General features: G+C 34.2%; 1 protein-coding gene across 4 annotated transcripts in view; it reads left to right on the forward strand.

Moving 5' to 3' along the window:
• COL11A1 (collagen type XI alpha 1 chain) overlaps window positions 1–18,770 on the forward strand; it is a 209,939-nt gene that overhangs the window by 71,689 nt on the left and 119,480 nt on the right. For all 4 annotated transcript variants that reach the window (XM_029949164.1, XM_029949166.1, XM_029949163.1 and 1 more), the window contains 7 exons: window positions 6,333–6,395; window positions 7,839–7,880; window positions 8,836–8,898; window positions 9,542–9,616; window positions 11,080–11,163; window positions 13,190–13,246; window positions 16,462–16,515. In XM_029949164.1, the coding sequence (XP_029805024.1) occupies window positions 6,333–6,395; window positions 7,839–7,880; window positions 8,836–8,898; window positions 9,542–9,616; window positions 11,080–11,163; window positions 13,190–13,246; window positions 16,462–16,515 (438 nt within the window). The remainder of the gene's footprint in view (window positions 1–6,332; window positions 6,396–7,838; window positions 7,881–8,835; window positions 8,899–9,541; window positions 9,617–11,079; window positions 11,164–13,189; window positions 13,247–16,461; window positions 16,516–18,770) is intronic.

The following is an 18,770-nucleotide window of genomic DNA, read 5'->3' on the forward strand; positions in this document are numbered from 1 at the left end:
TTGTTCCTGATTCCCTTGCCTTTAGGGATGTGTTGAGTAGGAAATGGCTGCTATTGAGGTCAAGGAGGCTGCTTCCTACTTTCTCCTCTAGGGTTTAATGGTTTTCGGTCTCACATTCAGGTCCTTCATCCATTTTGAGTTTATTTTTGTGGATGGTGTAAGACAGTGGTCTAGTTTCATTCTTCTGCATGTTGCTGCCCAGTTCTCCCAGCACCATCTGTTAAGGAGGCTCTCTTTTTTTCCATTGGTTACTTGTTCCTGCTTTGTCAAAGATTAATTGACTGTACATTTATGGGTCCAGTTCTGAGTTCTCTATTCTATTCCATTGGTCTATGTGTCTGTTCTTCTGCCAATACGATACTGTCTTGATGATGACAGCTTTGTAGTAGAGGTTAAAGTCTGGTATTGTGATGCTTCCCGTTTTGGCTTTCTTAGTCAATATTACTTTGGCTATATGGGGTCTTTTGTGGTTCCATACAAATTTTAGGATAGTTTTTTCTAGCTTTGAGAAGAATGCTGGTGCAATTTTGATTGGGAATGCATTGAATGTGTAGATTGCTTTGGGTATGAATGGCATTTTAACAATATTTTTTCTTCTTATCCATGAGCATGGAATGTTTTTCCATTTCTTGGTGTCTTCTTCAATCTCATTCATAAGTTTTCTATAGTTTTCAGCATACAGATCTTTTATATATTTGGTTAGGTTTATTTCTAGGTATTTTATGGTTTTTTGTGCAATTGTGAACGGGATCAGCTTCTTGAATTGTTTTTCTGTTGCTGCATTATTGGTGCATAAAAAATGCAACCGATTTCTGTACACTGATTTTGTAACCTGCAACTTGGCTGAGTTCATGCATCAGTTCTAGTAGGCTTCTGGTGGAGTCAGTCAGGTTTTCCATGTAGAGTATCATGTCATCTGTGATAAGTGAAAGTTTGACTTCATCTTTGGCAATTCTAATGCCTTTTATTTCCTTTTGTTGTCTGATTGCTGATGCTAGGACTTCCAGCACTATATTAAACAACAGTGGTGAGAATGGACACCCATGTCATGTTCCTGATCTCAGGGGGAAAGCTATCAGTTTTTCCCCATTGAGGATAATATTGGCTGTGGGCTTTTCATAAATGGATTTTTTAAAAATAGTTTATTACGAAGTTGATTTTCATATAACACACAGTGCTCTTCGATGCAAGTGCCCCCCTCCACGACAATCACCTCCATCACCTCCCCCGCTTCCTCCTCAGCTCTCAGTTTGTTCTCAGCATTCAGAAGTCTCTCATGATTTGCCTTAATCTGTCTCCCCAACTCTTTCCCCCACCCTTTCCTCTTCCCATGGTCCGCTATTAGGTTTATCCTGCTAGACCTGAGTGAAAACATATGGTATCTTTCTTCTCTGCCTGACTTACTTCGCTTACCAAGACTTCCTCCAGGTCCATTCATCATAAATGGATATAATGATGTTTAAGTAAGTTCCTTCTATCCTGACATTCTCGAGGGTCTTTATTAAGAAAGGATGCTGTATTTTGTCAAATGCTTTTTCTGCATCTATCGATAGGATCATATGGTTTTTATCTTTTCTTTTGTTAATGTGATGTATCACATTGATTAATTTGTGAATATTGAACCAGCCCTGTAACCCAGGAATGAATCCCACTTGATCATGGTGGATAATTCTTTTTATATGCTGTTGAATTTGATTTACAAGTATCTTGTTGAGAATTTTTTGCATCCATATTCATCAAGGATATTGGGTTATAATTCTCCTTTTTTGTGGGGTCTCTATCTGGTTTGGGAATCAAAGTGATGCTGGCTTCGTTGAATGAGTCTGGAAATTTCCTTCCATTTCTATTTTTTAGAATAGCTTGAGAAGAATGGGTATTAACTCTGACTTAAATGTCTGGTAGAATTCTCCAAGGAAGGCTTCTGGTTCTTATTTTTGGGGAGATTTTTGATAACTGATTCAATTTTTTCACTAGTTATAAGTCTATTCAGATTTTCTATCTCTTCCCTTTTGAATTTTGTTAGTGTGTGTGTGTTTAGGAATTTGTCCATTTCTTATAGGCTACCCTTTTTGTTGGCATATAATTTTTCATACTATTCTCTGATAATTGCTTGTATTTCTGAGAGATTGGTTGTTATAAATCCATTTTCATTCGTCATTTTGTCTATTTGGGTGCTTTCTCTTTTCTTTTTGAGAAGCCTGGCTAGAGGTTTACCAATTTTGTTTATTTTTTCAAAAAATCAATTCTTGGTTTCATTTATCTGTTCAACTGTTTTGTTGGAGCCTATATTGTTTATTTCTGCCCTGATTTTTATTATATTTATTCTTCTAGGTTTGGGGTGCTCTTACTGGTCTAGTTTCTTTAGGTGCACTGTTAGATTTTATATGTGTGCCTTTTCTATTTTCTTGAACTAGGCCTGGATTGCAATGTATTTTCCTCTTGTGACTGCCTTTGTGGTGTCCCAAAGAGTTTGGATTGTTGTCTTTTCATTTTCATATATTTTTTAATTTCTTCTCTAATTGTGTAATTGGCCCATTTCTTCTTTAATAGGGTGTTCTATTACTTCCATGTTTTTGGAGGCTTTCCAGACTTTTCCCTGTGATTGATTTCAAGTTTCTTAGCACTGTGATCTGAAAGTGTGCATGATATGATTTCAGTTTTTTTATATTTATTGAAGGCTGCTTTATGAACCAGTATGTGATGTATCTTGGAGAACATGGCATGCACACGTGAGAAGAAAGTGAATTCCCTAGCCTCAGAATGTAGATTTCTAAATATATCTGTCAAATCCATCTGGTCCAATGTGTCATTCAGATTCATTGTTTCTTTAGTGATTTTATGTGTAGTTAGTCTATCCATTGCTGTAAGTGGAGTATTAAAGTCCCCTGCTATCAGCACATATCAATAAGATTGTTTCTGTTTGTGATTAACTGTTTTATGTATTTGCTATTTTATTTATTTTACATATTTGGGTACGTAGATGTTTATAATTGTTAGCTCTTCCTGATGGATAGACCGTGTTATTATTATATAATGCCCTTCTTCATCTCTTGTTACTGCCTTTACTTTAAAGTCCAGTTTGTCTGATATAAGTGTGGATATCCAGCTTTCTTTTGACTTCCAGTAGCATGATAGATTTTTCTCCATCCCCTTACTTTTACTCTGAAGGTGTCCTCGGGTCTAAAATGAGCCTCTTGTAACAGCAAATAGATAGATGTTGTTATTTTTATCCATTCTGCTACCCTATGTCTTTTGATTGGAACATTCAGTCCATTTACATTGTGTTATTATTGAAAAATATGGATTTAGAGTCATTGTGTTCTCTGTAGGATTCAGGCTTGTAAAAGTGTCTCTGGGACCTTGTGTTCCTTGCAACATTTTCCTCAAAGAGTCCCCCTTATGATTTCTTGTAGAGCTGGTTTAGTGGTGATAAATTCTTTCAATTTTTGTTTATTTGAGAAAACCTTTATCTCTCCTTCTATTCTGAATGACAGGCTTGCTGGATAAAGGATTCTTGGCTGCATATTTTTTCTGCTCATCACATTGAAGATTTCCTGCCTTTCCTTTCTGGCCTGCTATATTTCAGAAGATAGGTCTGCAACTACTTTAATAGGTCTCCCTTTGTATGTTAGGGCCCTTTTATCCCTAGCTGCTTTCAGAATTCTCTCTTTATCCTTATATTTTGACAGTTTCACTATGATATGTCATGCAGAAGATTGATTCAAGTTACGTCTGAAGAGAGTTCTCTGTGCCTCTTGGATTTCAATGTCTGTGTCCTTCCCCAGATTGGGGAAGTTCTCAGCTATAACTTGTTCAAGTACCCCTTCAGCCTCTTTTTTTCTCTCTTCTTCTGGAATTTCTATGAAAAGAATAGTGTTATGTTTGATTGCATCACTTAGTTCTCGAGTTCTCCTTTAGTGCTCCTTTATCAATTTCTCTCTCTTTTTCTCAGCTTCCTCTTTATCTATAATTCTGTCTTCGAATTCACCTATTCTCCTCTCTGCCTCTTCAATCCATGCAGTGGCTACCTCTATTTTATTATGGACCTTATTTATAGCATTTTTTAAATTCATCACAACTATTTTTAAGGTCCATAATCTTTGTAGCAATAGTTTCTCTGGTGTCTTCAATGCCTTTTCAAGCCCAGTGATTAATTTTATGACTATTGTTCTAAATTCTTGGTCAGTTATGTTGCTTATATCTGTTTTGAGCAGTTCTTTTGCTGTCATTTCTTCCTGGAGTTTGTTTAGAGGAGAGTTCTTCTGTTTCATCATTTTGGCTAGCTTTCTGTCTCTTGTCCATTTTAAAAGCTTGTTATGCACGCTGCACCTTTGATTTCTGCTATATTAAATGAGGCTCATTGATTGTCCATGGCCTGTCCGTTAAGGAAGTTTTCTTTTAATGGTGTCCCTTGGTCTCTCTTGTTGTGTCTTTGGTTGTTTTATTTCTCTACTCGTATTGATATTTGGGACTCTCCACCATGTGTACTTTGGCTTCTTTTTTGAGGTAGCCCTGGAAAGGAAAACAGACAGACAGACAAACAGGGAACAAAAGCACACAAACACACAGACAAATCAAAGAAACAAGCAAACCAAAAGGTAAAGAAACAAGACAAAACCAAAAACAACAAAAGACAAAGGGCAGTCCAGAAACATAAAACCAGGATTCCCAGCTAGAAATAAAGAGCAAGGTGGAGGCAGTGCTGATGAAAGAGCATATACAAACAGAATTGACAGGGGTAGGGAGAAAGAGAAATTGAACATTGACCAGACAGAGAGACTAAGAGGCTTAATTCAGAGAGAGAAAAAGGAGAAACTGGGAGGAAGTGAGGAGAAAGAAATGAAGATAGTTTTACCCAGAGAAACTATATAGTCTGATTTTTCCAGAGAGAAAGAGAAAGGAAGGTAACGATGGAGATGCAGAATATGCATCAAGAGAATATCCGTCAAGAGAATGGATTAAATGTGACTGTTTAAGCAAACCTATAACCAGAGTACCCAGTGCAGTGGAGAGGAGAGACAAGAATGAGATAAGGGAGAATATATCAGAAAAGCAAGAATTGATCTAGAGTTAATTACAGCAATGCATCAATGCTGGTCTTGCCCAGGGCTCTGGTTAAAAAAAAAAAAAAAAAGGCAACTTTCCAGTGCACCTGGGCCTGGTTTGGTGTAGGCGGGTCTTGCTTCCACTGTGAGTCCAGCAGGCCACTCCCTGAGGCCCCGCCTTGGTGATTGTCTGGAGAAAAATGGCGGCATCCAGTCTCTTCTCGGAGCAAGCATTGCAAATCACTTTGGGTACAATCTCCCTGTGCCGTGGGGGCACAGACAAGGTGTGCTGTGTTCTATGTCAAGCACCCAGCCTCTTTCCAGATCTTAGTGAGCTCTAATGATACCTCCCAAAATGTAATCCTGCAGGCCTGGGCGCTTTCTAGCCGGGGATAGCGTAGTGGGAGTACAGGAGCAGCTCCTCCTGGTGCCGACTGAGACTGACTGGGGCACCCAGCCCAAGGAAAGTGCCACAGTTAGAGTTAGGCTTCTCTCCAAATGCCCTGCAGTTAGAAATGGGATGACAGGATCTGTCTCTGCCCTGGGCCAAGGTTTTCCTCTTCTCCAAGGACAGTTCTGTGAGAAGTTTCAGCTGCTCTTTCTCTTCCCCTTGTTTTCCTGCAGAGAGGGCTCCCTCCCACCCTGTGCCTCTGGGTCCTGGCCCATTTTTATCTTCCTTAGTTGGCAATCACACACCTATGAGGCTATCTTCTTAGTGGACTCTCTCTTTTCCTCCCAGTCTCTTGTGGTTCAGTGTCCTTTGGCTTCGGCCCCTCTTTGTTTGAGATGCGGGTGGGATGTACCAAACTCCCTATTTCTCTGCCATCTTGCCTTTCCTCCTCTCATTCTATTTTTTAATTTTAAAAAATGTTTTCTGGTGATGTTCAGTAAAGGTGCCATATTTGTTATTACTGTTTGTTTTATTTTTTTACCTTTGACTCCTTCACCCATTTTTTCCACCCCTCACCCCCACCTTTATTTTGTTAAGTTCAATTTGATGATATTTTCTGCTTAATGCCTTGGATGATAATTGAGGTCTACAGATGTCTTTAACTTTCTATAATGTGTCTTTAAGAAACGATTGTTTAATCTCATTCAAGATTTGTATTAATGTTTATTATGCTTTCCTTTTTATATTTTTAGTATCTATACTCTTAATAGGTTTCTATTTTTTAAAACACATTTTAATAGGTTGTTTTAAATGCATTTAGATGATCAGTCTTGAAAAAACAACTTAAGTGGCCTTAATTACTTAAGGACAGGTTGCTTGAATTTTTCACTCAACAGATAAATGGCCATGGTGCATATGGAGAAAAAGGACAGAAAGGAGAACCAGCAGTGGTTGAACCTGTAAGTACTGATGTGAATACATTGTAAGGTTGGTAACAATTATTTAATTTATATTATGAGCCACCATCACCTTATCTTATTATATATGTTTACATAATATCCTTAAAAATTCTGATGTCCAAATATTTAATATTTTCCACAACAAAGTGAGTTAGTAAGGTCATTTCTGGCAAGTAACATTTCAATCAACCAAAAAATATAGCTATATGAATTTTGGAATTTAAAGTAGTTGAAATTTGTCTAATCTAATTCTCTCATTTTATGTAACTAAGGAACCTGGGACCTTGAGACCTTAAATAACTTTGCTGAGGTTTAAATGTTGGTGGTTGGGATATAACTGGACATGAACCTTTCTATCTTCTTTCAATTTCTCTACCTTGGCATTATCAGGAATATAGTATTTGACCTAGATACTTACTTGTTCATATCCAGATAACATCATGTAACAATATGAAAATAGTCCTTTTAAAATTCACTTCCCTTTCTTCCATTGAAGAAAAGGTGTAATTCATTTCAAAAGTGATTTTAAAATTCATATTAATGTTACACTACTCAAGATATTGGTAAAAAACAGTCCTAGTGGAAAGCAATTTTACTATTGTTGTCCTTAATCAGCAACTCGGGAAAACTGTCACATGAAAACTAAAGATGATATGCCTAACTGTTTGCCTCAAGATCATGAAAATCATTTCAGAAATTGCAAGGACATACAAATTGAAAAACTGGCTGAAGGGAAAGATACAGGTTAAAAAGATAAGGAGATACTGTGTATCTACTGTATTACTCCTAAATCTCATAAGTCATCCCATATATTCACCAAAGAATTTAAAAATATTTTTCAGAATGAATTTGCCCTTATTACAAAAATTTACAATCATATTTTTAATGATAAAACAATTTCTGGAAGTAGAAGCATAAACTTTGTGGAATGAGTTTCTTATCCTGAGACAGTACTCTGTTCTCTTATCTATTTAGACCTATCTCATGTTTATTCCCAATTCTTTTGCTTGGGCTTTTTCTAGTTTCCCTGAATGAAAGTTTGCTTACGTGCCACCTAACTTCCATTTCTTAATTTATGCAGTAAATATTTATTAAATCATGGCTTTGTGCCAGGCATTTTTCTGGGTGCTAGGGAGAACTTGGTCAAATGTCTTTGCTTTGCCCTTTTTGGGAGCACTTAGCATATTTTCCTTTAATATTACTTATCTGAATATTTATTACTTTTCTAATTTGTTCACAGATCCTCTGAGGACAAGGTCTATGTTTTCTATCATTTTAAATTCTTTCCCTTCCCCAAGGAAAATTTTTTATAATTGGTTTTATATGGTAGAAATAGAGGATTTACTTTTTAAAATTCATTAATGTACTTTGTTAGAGCTTCTTAGATGAGAGTCTATGGGTTACATTTCACTGGAAATGAATCTCTATCTTGTTTTATCATAGGGTATGCTTATTGAAGGACCACCAGGGCCTGCAGGACCTGCGGTATGTAAATGTGTTGAGATTATTTTCATCTTGACTTTTTAACTAATCAGACATAAAATTTCTGTTACATTATTGAATTTACATATTTTATACTAATTTGACTCTTGAGTTATAGAGGCACACAATTCAGATGGCCTGGTGGCCTTGAATTGCTTTCCGATTTGGCTATTCAGATTTTAGTCTTTTGAGAGAAGTGGAATTAAATTTAAAAATTTTTTTTGGCTTAAATATCTCTGTATCCTCTAACCTCGTTTTCAATTTTCTATCTGAAAGTTATGATAGTGAAAAAATTCTTGTTTGTATTAAAGAGGTAAAGATATATCTCAATAGATGGAGTTGAGAATTCTTAAGTAGACAGTAGCAGCCTTATCTGTACTTCTGAATGGAGTGCTTATCAGATTCCATTGTCACTTCCTAGTGAGGCCATTGTTGCTCAGTGTGTCTTTATTCTCAAATAGTTAACTGATCTGACAAAAATCTCTGTCTTTTGTGGAATTAATTAAATTCTTGTCATCTGAAATAAATATATTATACTGATGCCTTTAAATACTTCTTATCCAGAAAATGTGCAAATACCTCCAGGCTAAATGATTTCTACATTTCAAGTTTGCTATCACATTTTTGAGGTCTAATTGTCTGACTATTACCATTTCTTCATTAAGAACCAGGAACAGACTTCTACTTCAGTGACATTATATTGGCATGTTCTTCCTTCCTGTTTTTCCTTGGAGTATTTACCGCTACCCTGAGATCAGCTTCATCAAGGAAGAGTTAAGCTAGCTACAGAGTGGTTCCTATATGTTGCCTTTTCATAGGAAGATATACAGAGCAATTGATAGGAAGACCAATGTATGTTTATGAAATATAAAATAAGCTCTTCTTTGATTTTGGTAGGATGGATTTGCCTGAATGATGAGAACAGGAATCAGACTCATCATGGTTTATTTCTCTGTAGGGTCTTATGGGTCCCCCAGGTCTACAAGGCCCCACTGGACCCCCTGGTGACCCTGGAGAGAGGGTAAGTGAAGGGACTCTTTTTATAACAAAAGAATATAACACAGATGAAAATAATTAAAATATATTCCACAAGTTAAACAGGTTATCCTTCTCTTGAGAGAGAAGGAAGTCTGTGAATTCAATGTGTAATATTTTGGTTAAATTTTCTAACTATAATTTTAGAAGTGAGGATAAAGAATGTGCACTTATCTATGTGATAATTAATAAGAAAAACTTTTATTTCCAATAAATTGCAATGATGAGATAAACTTGTTACATTAGATTAAGCTCTTTAATCTGAATTGAGACCTGTTTTCCATAAACTCTGGTGAGTATTTAGCTGGATTCTGATAGACTGAGTTAATAAGCCTAAATTATAATTTGAAGAGCATGTCCTAGATAATGTGGTGAAATAGACCATTGGTGTTAAGTCTTCCAAACTCTTCTTGTAAAATTCCTTCCCTTTTTTTCCTCCATCCTTGAATAGCCAATAACTTCTTGTATGATTAAAACCCTGTAAAACTGGGGCAATGAAAAACAACCCTTTCTAGGTATACTTACTAAAAGAAGGGAGGGGACTAATGCAAATTACTTAATGTAGACTATTCTGTTTCTATTAAATTTATTTGAATTACTTGATTAATTTTGCTGATTTACTTTTCTAGGGTCCCCCAGGACGTCCTGGCTTACCAGGGGCTGATGGTCTACCTGGTCCTCCTGGGACCATGTTAATGTTACCAGTATGTTTTTTTTTTAATACTGTAAAAATGACAATATTTCATCATCTTATTGCTGAAAAACATTGTTGAACCATATTACAGAGCAATTAACTAAAAACCATTGTGGGAGGTAGAGATACTTGAAATCAAGCAGCCTTTGGAAATTATAGGAAATTTTATTAGAACAAAATTCTAGTAAATATCAATCTCTGTGTTAGAGGTTTCATTATTTGGTTAGTTTTTTTTTTTTTAATTTTGAGACAGAGAGGGTACAAGAGAGGGAGGGGCAGAGAGAGAGAGAGAGAATGAGAGAGAGAAAGAGAAGTGTGAGGCTCAAGCTCACCAGAAGTGGGGTTCCAGGTAACCCAGTGTGGGACTTGAACTCGTGAACTGTGAGATCATGACCGGAGGCTAAGTCAGATGCTTACCAACTGAGCTACCCAGGCACCTTCCATTATTTGATTAGACTTTGACAACAAAGCTTATAGGTTATTCTTAGTGTTTCCAGTCATGTGCTTTATCCTGAGTCATATAATTACTATGCATTTCATGGATTACTTAACATAATATTAGTATGCTATTTATTACCATAGACACAGTAGCTGATGCTTGTTAAAGAATATATATCTACAGGGTCATTATTCATTGCTCAAAATTGCTTGGCCATAAGATTGCTTTTTAAAATTGCCCTTGTTCTCTGAGGGGAAAATGTGGTTTATTTGCTTAAGTGTAATAAAATTTCAAGTAATAATCATGTAGAGTAAGAAATTGATTCATGCTGTATTTTGAATTAAAATTAAGAAAGCGTAGGAATTTTAAGATTTTATGTAAGTATACAGGGAGGGTGAATTTCCCATTATAATTATTTGAGAAAATGTAAACAAAATGAGTATATCTCAAGGAAGATTTCCTCTGTGTTCATATAGATTCCAAAAGTTTGTCTCAACAAAATAGCAAGTGATCTATAAACACCAATGAACTGAATACACTTGGAATTTTTACAAATGAGTGAATAGAAATGGGTAGCATTTGTGTAGATAAACTGTATGGTGACTTATTTCAGATTTTTTAAAGATTATGGAATTTAAAATTGGAAGTCTCGGGGCACCTGGGTGGTTCAGTAGTTTAAGCCTCCGACTTTGGCTCAGGTCATTATCTCATGTTGGTGGGTTCGGCCCCTCCCCCGTAACACTCTGTATCTCTCTCAAAAATAAACATTAAAATAAATAAATAAATGGATAGATAGATAAATAAATAAATAAGTCACTATTGCAAGTCTGTATTCTCTTCTATAAATGGTAAAACATGGTCTAGGGAACTTCCAGAATGGGCAGGAGAACCCCTAAAAATCTAGGTATCTTGATTCATAATGAAGTTATCTTGTACTTTTATAAAATCACACCATTTTCAGCAAGCAAGTTTTAATGTAGTGATTAAGGAACCTATTTGAAAAAAGCCAATTTTGAGCTTCTTTATTTTCTTAGTTCCGTTATGGTGGTGATGGTTCCAAAGGACCAACTATCTCTGCTCAGGAAGCTCAGGCACAGGCAATTCTTCAGCAGGCTCGGGTAAGAAAGAATATATATTCCTGTAAACTGATTCAATGTCAGGGGTGTGTGTGTGTGTGTGTGTGTGTGTGTACCTGGAGGATGCTACTATTATAAACAAAACACTTCTGAAAAATACACTGGATTTTAGATATTAAAAAATGCTAAGATTCTATTTATTTTTCCAGTGGCAATATTGTCTTTAATTGAATACTAAAATTAAATGATTGACCCTGACAGTATTGCCATCTGTAATTCTGGCAATAACACACAAACAATAACACACACATTTTCTAAATTTTTTTCAAAGAGTACTGATGGATTTATTCCTAGCACTCTCTATTTTTCACATATAGTTTTTGTCTGCTAAGACAGAATTTGATGTTAAAAAGAAGTAAGAGAAGAAGGTTTGAAATAATTTTTTTCTATGCTTAAGCTTTTTAAGCATTATCATATAGGAAAGAAACCTACAAATACGTATTTGAGTTCTAATCATTCTAATCTATGATGTTTTTGCAAAATCCATTTAGTTTATAAATCCTTCATTAGCTAAATGCTTCTACTCTATCTTATATATATCTTATATATAAGGAAATCTAAAGAATGGAGTAGGAAAGAGGTGAAAGTCATATAATATTTTTATTCATAGTATAGGTTTTGGTTTTCTTAAGGAAAAAGGAAATAAATGGCTCATATTTGGTATAGACACACTTTCTAAGGGACCAAAATCGTTTCTGTGATAACTTTGTATAAATTTATGAATATATAAAATTTAACATTTGTGTATTTTATACACATATACATTTACCTGTGTAAAATATCTGAAAACATAAGTGAAGATTGTAATTCACTGTCATATTTATTTATATGTTTACTACATCTATTAATCTGAAAAGATTCCATTATTTGGTTATTTCATGTATAAAGACAGAAAACTTTAATTATTTGTTTTCTTGACCTTGGTGTAACACATACCTAAAATATTTAAAATAATTTGCTAATGATTCCTACATTTCATCTTATAATTTATATTACTTTCAACAAATTTAAGGTAATTATTTGAGCTTAAATGTTTTATGAGGCCAATGAATTCCTCCTTTAATTAGTCCTTTAACCTACTTGGAAATAGGTAGCAAGCATTATAATTCCAATTTTTCAGATATTTAATCTCAAGGATTAAGAAGTATATTGTCAAAAATCTCATGGTGAGTCAGTAGTGGAACCTTGGAGATCCTACTGTTTTCATCTCGTGCACTTTTCTAATATGATTTTACATATTGTTTCTATTACAGTATTATTTTTGATATCTGTTTTGACAGTCTAAATATTCATCTTTTGGAATTACTAATATTCAAAATAGCTCACCATACTAATTTAACATCTATCAAATATTTATCCTTTGTATTCTACTTGTTCCAGCTTTTCAAGTATGCTAATTTCACATTTCTAATATTCAGTTATCAATAGTGCATGTGATCAATCTATCATGCCTATGATTATATAAAATGAATGTATTTTTCTTGTAATGTTAAATTTGAGATTTGTTAAAAAAGAAGTGTATGAGCATATTTTCTGATCAATTTTGCTTGCTATGTGTATTTAATTGTCAATAGTTTTTCCTATTGCTCGAAACCTTTTATTTCAAGCACCTCAAATTTTTCACCTCTAACAGGATTTTCAATGATGATCATGCCAGCATGTTTAAGAGAAGTCTGTGCATTATTCTGAAGTATGCTTCAGTGTAGAAAAATTTCAAAATATTAGATTTCTTATACTAAAATCTATTTTAACTTTTATCATTGAATAAATCATAATATATGGTATAAGATTGTAAACAATTTATAACAGTTCAGAGCAAGTCTGATATTTAGGTCATTCGTCATTCTAGAACCTTATAATTCTTTAGTAATCAGGCCTCTTTCTAGCATGTAGCTAATATACCTTTGCTTATTGTCTGTTATTACAGGTAGTTTGTGCAAATGAATATTGTGGTTTAATATGCTTGTCAAGAAGGGCATCTCTGAGTTTGATCTACTTTATTTTCTAGATTGCTCTGAGAGGTCCACCAGGCCCAATGGGTCTAACTGGAAGACCGGGTCCTGTGGTAGGTTACCTACTAAGATAATATGTGTTTAAAATTATATAGTAGTATTTTCCTGTGCAACTTTGGCCAACCATTGTTTATAATTCTAGCTGGTGAAAATAGGATATGTATCTCTACCTATGCTTGATTTTTGTTTCCATTTTTAAAGTCTATTTCAATTTAGTCCTCAGTAAGTTTTGATAACAAAGTTTCAATGAGGAATTTTTAAATCAAATAAATACAGTGAAAAAAATAATTCAGTCATATATCCTCTAATTTTTTGAATTATAATAACTAAACTTTATTTGCATAATATTCTGTTATTAAAGTTCAGTTTTACATTAAATTATTGAGTCTTAATGTTACATGGAGTTTTCATTAAAAAAGGAAAAGGTATTTGAGGTCAGGTAAATTATTCCATGATTTAGGGAGCAAGCAGGATACTTGGCTTAAACAGTTTGCCTTCCATATTCCACAAAGTTTTCAGATATTAGAGTAATTTGTCTTCTGGAGACTTTTTGAAAATGACAGTGTTTTATTTTTCCATACAAGCATGCTAACAAGCTAATACTTTCCAAGTGGTTAATTTAAAATATCTTCACATTATTGAAACATATACCAAATGTTGAGCAGTGTAGCAATTCACAAAAAAACACAGAGGTTCTTTTCAAATCATGTTTTTCCTTAAAGGAAAAGAAGACTGCAGGAAACCAACTTCGCTTCTGAGTGATCTTAGAATTAATTGAATAAATAATTTCTATCTTATTTATTCTTCTATATAAAAAATGCTATTCCTCCTGTTCTTTCATATGATTTTATATGCTTTCAGTATGCTTTATTGAAATAATGGTATTATAGAAATTGTTACTATGAACATTAAAATCTTACATGTGATTTACTTAGTAGATACAGTAAAACAATGTTATTCACATTTACATTAAGTGAATAGTCTTCTAATTAGTTTAACTGATCTTATTAGGGTGATGAATAGTTTTATTCATATACTTTATTCAGTCTGCATAAATTTATGGTAATTCTAATTCAGTCTTCAAAGTTTGTACATCTCATATATTTTGAAGGGGCTCATGTGGGCTCCTGTAGAACATTTGTCTGACAAAATAATAAGAAACATGGAAGATTCTATGCAACTTGACAAAGGATAAAATAGTTAATATTTCATTTTTTGTTAGTGATAACTCAAATTTATATGATTGAGGAAAGTCAGTAGTATGCTAATGTTTTATAAATCTGGAGCAGAAGAATTATCTGTTTATTTTATTAAAAATAAAAACTCCTGGGACCCTGAACTTGAGATTTTGATGATAAAGATTCAGGATTCGAAGTGGCAAACTATATTTCTAATGAGTGCACGCATGTTTGGGAAATACTGCCATATGTTACAAAATGTAAAAATATCATCAAGGATCTCTAAAACTGCTATTCCCAAAGGAATCTTCCTATATATCATCCTGAGAAGCATAAGCTCAGAGGATCTGTAGAGGGTCAGGGCAGTGATGAGCAGAAATAGTGAAAGCACGTTCCATTAGAGATTCCTGTTTTCAGCAGTCGTTGACCGTCAGCCTTCCCAGTTTGTTGGCAGAGAGAAAACAGTGGCAGCCATGAACACATTGTCAGTATCATACATTGGATACCAGACTAATTAATTTTACTACTTAAGTCTTTGTTATGGAAAGAGTTAGCTTCCTTAAATATTAAAGGTAGGTATTGAGAGAAAAACATCATATTGTTTTTTTTCACCATTTTCTCTTCTATTATCCTTTGCTCCAAAATATCAAATTACTACAGATTGTCAAATTCTAGAGCCTTATTTCATATAAAAGAAACAGAATCTACATAACTGTATTAAGATACAAACATGCATTCTTCCAATGAAAAATTCTTAATTCAATCGTATTTTCCAATTACTTTTTGAGACAATGGAGGCTATAAGTATGCAAGAAACAGAAAATATTGTGGTTATTTTTCCTATTCTGTTACTGTCAATTATTGAATGATAATTCTTAGAGTGTTTAGACAAAGTATTTATAATTTGCTGAGTAGGTCGTGCCTATTTGAGAGAATATAATTTAGTAAATTAATTAAAAACAAATGAACTGTCCTATAATTGTTTTTAACTCAGTGATTAATAATCTAATTTAATATAGAACTCAGGTTTTCTCTTGAAAAACCTTAGGTGCAAGAATTCTTAATTAGGAGCTTGAAGGCTATTCTATAATTTTCAAGTTTAAAATATTCATGTTATTTGATTTTTTTTTTTTTGTATTTTTTAGGAGTTAGATTATTAGTTATTTTACTTTGGAGCCACCAGGAGGCTCTAGATAGCTAGCATTTTCAGACTTAGCACAGTTTTGATCTTCTTGTATAATGATTCAATGCACTACTATTTGAATATGTATTGATTTAAATAAATCAGAAACTTCTTAAACACCTAAAATATACCTCTTTGGTATAAAGTAACTATTAACACTGTGTTCAATTTTAATGTTCTAAAGCTTTTTAGGGGAATGGACAGTCCGGTATTTATCTTTAAAACTCATGACACTTTTATAAAGTGATTTTATATTTTTTCTAGTTAATGTGCTAGGTTTTTGTTGCACTTTTTGAGTCAAGTAAACTTTTGTGAGAGGTTTTTGTCATAAGAACGTATTCTTCTGGGAAATAAACCATTTTGGGGAAAAATGCTTTGACCTTATTTCAGGACAATTATGATGATAGTGGCAGCATCTGTTCTTGACATTTTATTGCTATAGAATTCAGTGTCTGAGAAATTTCTGAGTATAAAAGCAGTAGCATTTCGGCAACTCCTTGCTGTTTAAATGGATTCAATACACACCTGATTCCGTAAAAATGTGTTGCCTCTGGTCCTGTATCACAGCTTCATAATAAATAATACCTTGTGTATAATCATAAGTACTGTGATGACACACACATTAAAGAAAATTTCAATGTGGTTTCATGAAATTGGTTTCAGTGTAATTATGTGTGAAGTAGACTTTTAAATATAGCTTTCACACTGGAATACATTCAAAATCTGAGAAAAGATGTATTTCAATAAAAAGACTTAAAATTTTATTGTATTGATTAATTAAATTACACTAATTTGATGAAATGTATTTTAAACAGCATTTAACCATTTCACGTGAAAATGGTAGGATGAAAGTGGTTAGGGAATTATTACTCAATTAAATTATTATAGCCTTACTTTTTCTTTACAGGGGGGGCCTGGTTCATCCGGCGCCAAAGGTGAAAGTGGTGATCCAGGTCCTCAGGTAAAAAATGAATCTATTTCACTTATTTTATTTTTGACTTAATTTTACCTAGTAGGGTAATTGAAGTATCTGCCATCTGTTTTATTAGTAAAGAAATTACTGACATTACTTTTAAGTTCACATCACCTCCTTTAATTGAAAAATCCCTAGTGGCCAGTTGACTGCCAATAACTTGATTAATTTAAACAATATTAAAAGAAGATAATAAGCTGGGATAGGAAAGTCTTGATAGTAATAGGCTTTAAGAATATTAAATTGGCTTGAGATTGTACAGAGCAGAGAACTACTGCAGTTGTATTTTTTAGTAGCCCTGCCTCAAACCCAGGATATTTTCTGTGGAAAGTGAACCTAGCATATACTTTCAGAAACAATATTTAACATACTTTAAAGAAGATAACTTCAAACCTTTTGTAGAATTGAGGAAATTATGAGTATTGAAAACATCTGAGCTGAAATATCAAGAAAAGATTTTAGATTATATTTACATGATAACAAATTAAAAGTATTATTTTTCCTTTAATGATAATAAGGAAGTAGAAACATTCAATATAAGCACATTAGGAAGGATACTCATTCTGGAAAACAAAAACAAAACATTTTTTAAATGTTTATTTATTTTTGTAGGAGAGAGGGACAGAGTGCGAGTAGGGGAGGTGCAAAAGAGGGAGGCACAGAATCCAAAGCAGGCTCTAGGCTCTGAGCTGTCAGCACAGAGCCTGACAGGGGGCTTGAACTCGCAAACCTCGAGATCATGACCTGAGCTGAAGTCAGATGCTTAACTTACTGGGCCACCCAGGCACCTCCAAACTATATTTATTTTTAAATAAAAATAGTTGTTTCTTTTTTAAACATTTACTTATTTTGGAGAGACACAGAGGAAAAAATTAAAAACAAACCATGAGCAGGGGAGGGGCAGAGAAAGAGGGAGACACAAAATCTGTAGCAGGCTCCAGGCTCTGGGCTCAAACTCATGAACCTTGAGATCATTACCTGAGCTGAAGTAGGTCACTTAACTGAGCCACCCAGGTGCCCAAATGAAAATTCTTCTTGATTTACTCAATAAATGGAAATTCAGATTGGGCTGCAGGAACTCTCAAGTGGCCATCCACTAATTATTTTCCTTCTTTTAAAATTAATTTTATTTTTGGGGGGCACCTGGGTGGCTAATTTGCTTGAGTGTCCGACTTCAGCGCACGTCATGATTTCATAGTTTATGGGTTCAAGCCCCGCGTTGAGCTCTGTGCTGACAGCTCAGAGCTTGCAGCCTACTTTGGACTCTGTGTCTCCATTGCTCTCTGCCCCTCCCCCACATGCGGTCTCTCTCTGTCTCTCAAAAATAAATAAGTGTAAAAAGATAAATAAAAATAATTTTATTTTTAAAATATTACAAGGTGAAAATGAATTTCAACACCAAAATATATTCATTGTAACCACTACCATAATCATCAAGATAGAGAATGGCTCAATAACCTTAATAATTTCTTGGAGCCAACACTTTATGTATGACACATCTTCCTCCTCCACCCCTAATACCTGATAGTCATTGATCTTTTCTTTATTACTACACTTTTATCTTTTCAAGAATACTGTAGGGGCGCCTGGGTGGCTCAGTTGGTTAAGCGTCCGACTTCGGCTCAGGTCATGATCCCAAAGTTCATGGGTTTGAGCCCAGCATCACGTTGGGCTCTGTGCTGACAGCTCAGAGCCTGGAGCCTGCTTTGGATTCTGTGTCTCCCTCTCTCTCTGCCCCTCCCCTACTCATGCTCTTTTCTCTCTGTCTAAATAATAAACATTAAAAATTAAAAAAAAATCAAAAATTAAAAAAAAAGAATATTGTGTAAATGAAATCATGCATTATGTATCCTTTTGAAGACTGGCTTCTTTCATTTACCATGGTGCCTTTGAGATTCATCACAGTTAGTGCATCAGTAGTTCATTTTTTTGTTGCTGAGTAGTATTCCTTTGTATGGACACATTACAGTTTGTTTTGGAATTAGAAAAAAATCAAAGAAAATTGAGAAAAATATTTGGGTGATTAAGAACATGGCAGCCTTCTTTTTCATGCTTGGCTGCATGCATGGCTAATATTGCCTTAGGAGTATGGAGAGCATTGGAACTTAACTGAGAATGCATAAAAATATTGAAAGGTCACTATGTGAAAATCTAGGGAACTTAATCATTTGTAAAATTTATAAATTTTTCATCAAATTTATCCCTTTATAAAATAGTCAAATATGAAAACATTTTACAGTAGT

This window comes from Suricata suricatta, chromosome 8 (genome assembly GCF_006229205.1).
Source record: "Suricata suricatta isolate VVHF042 chromosome 8, meerkat_22Aug2017_6uvM2_HiC, whole genome shotgun sequence".
In the NCBI taxonomy this organism is placed as follows: Eukaryota; Metazoa; Chordata; class Mammalia; order Carnivora; family Herpestidae; genus Suricata; species Suricata suricatta.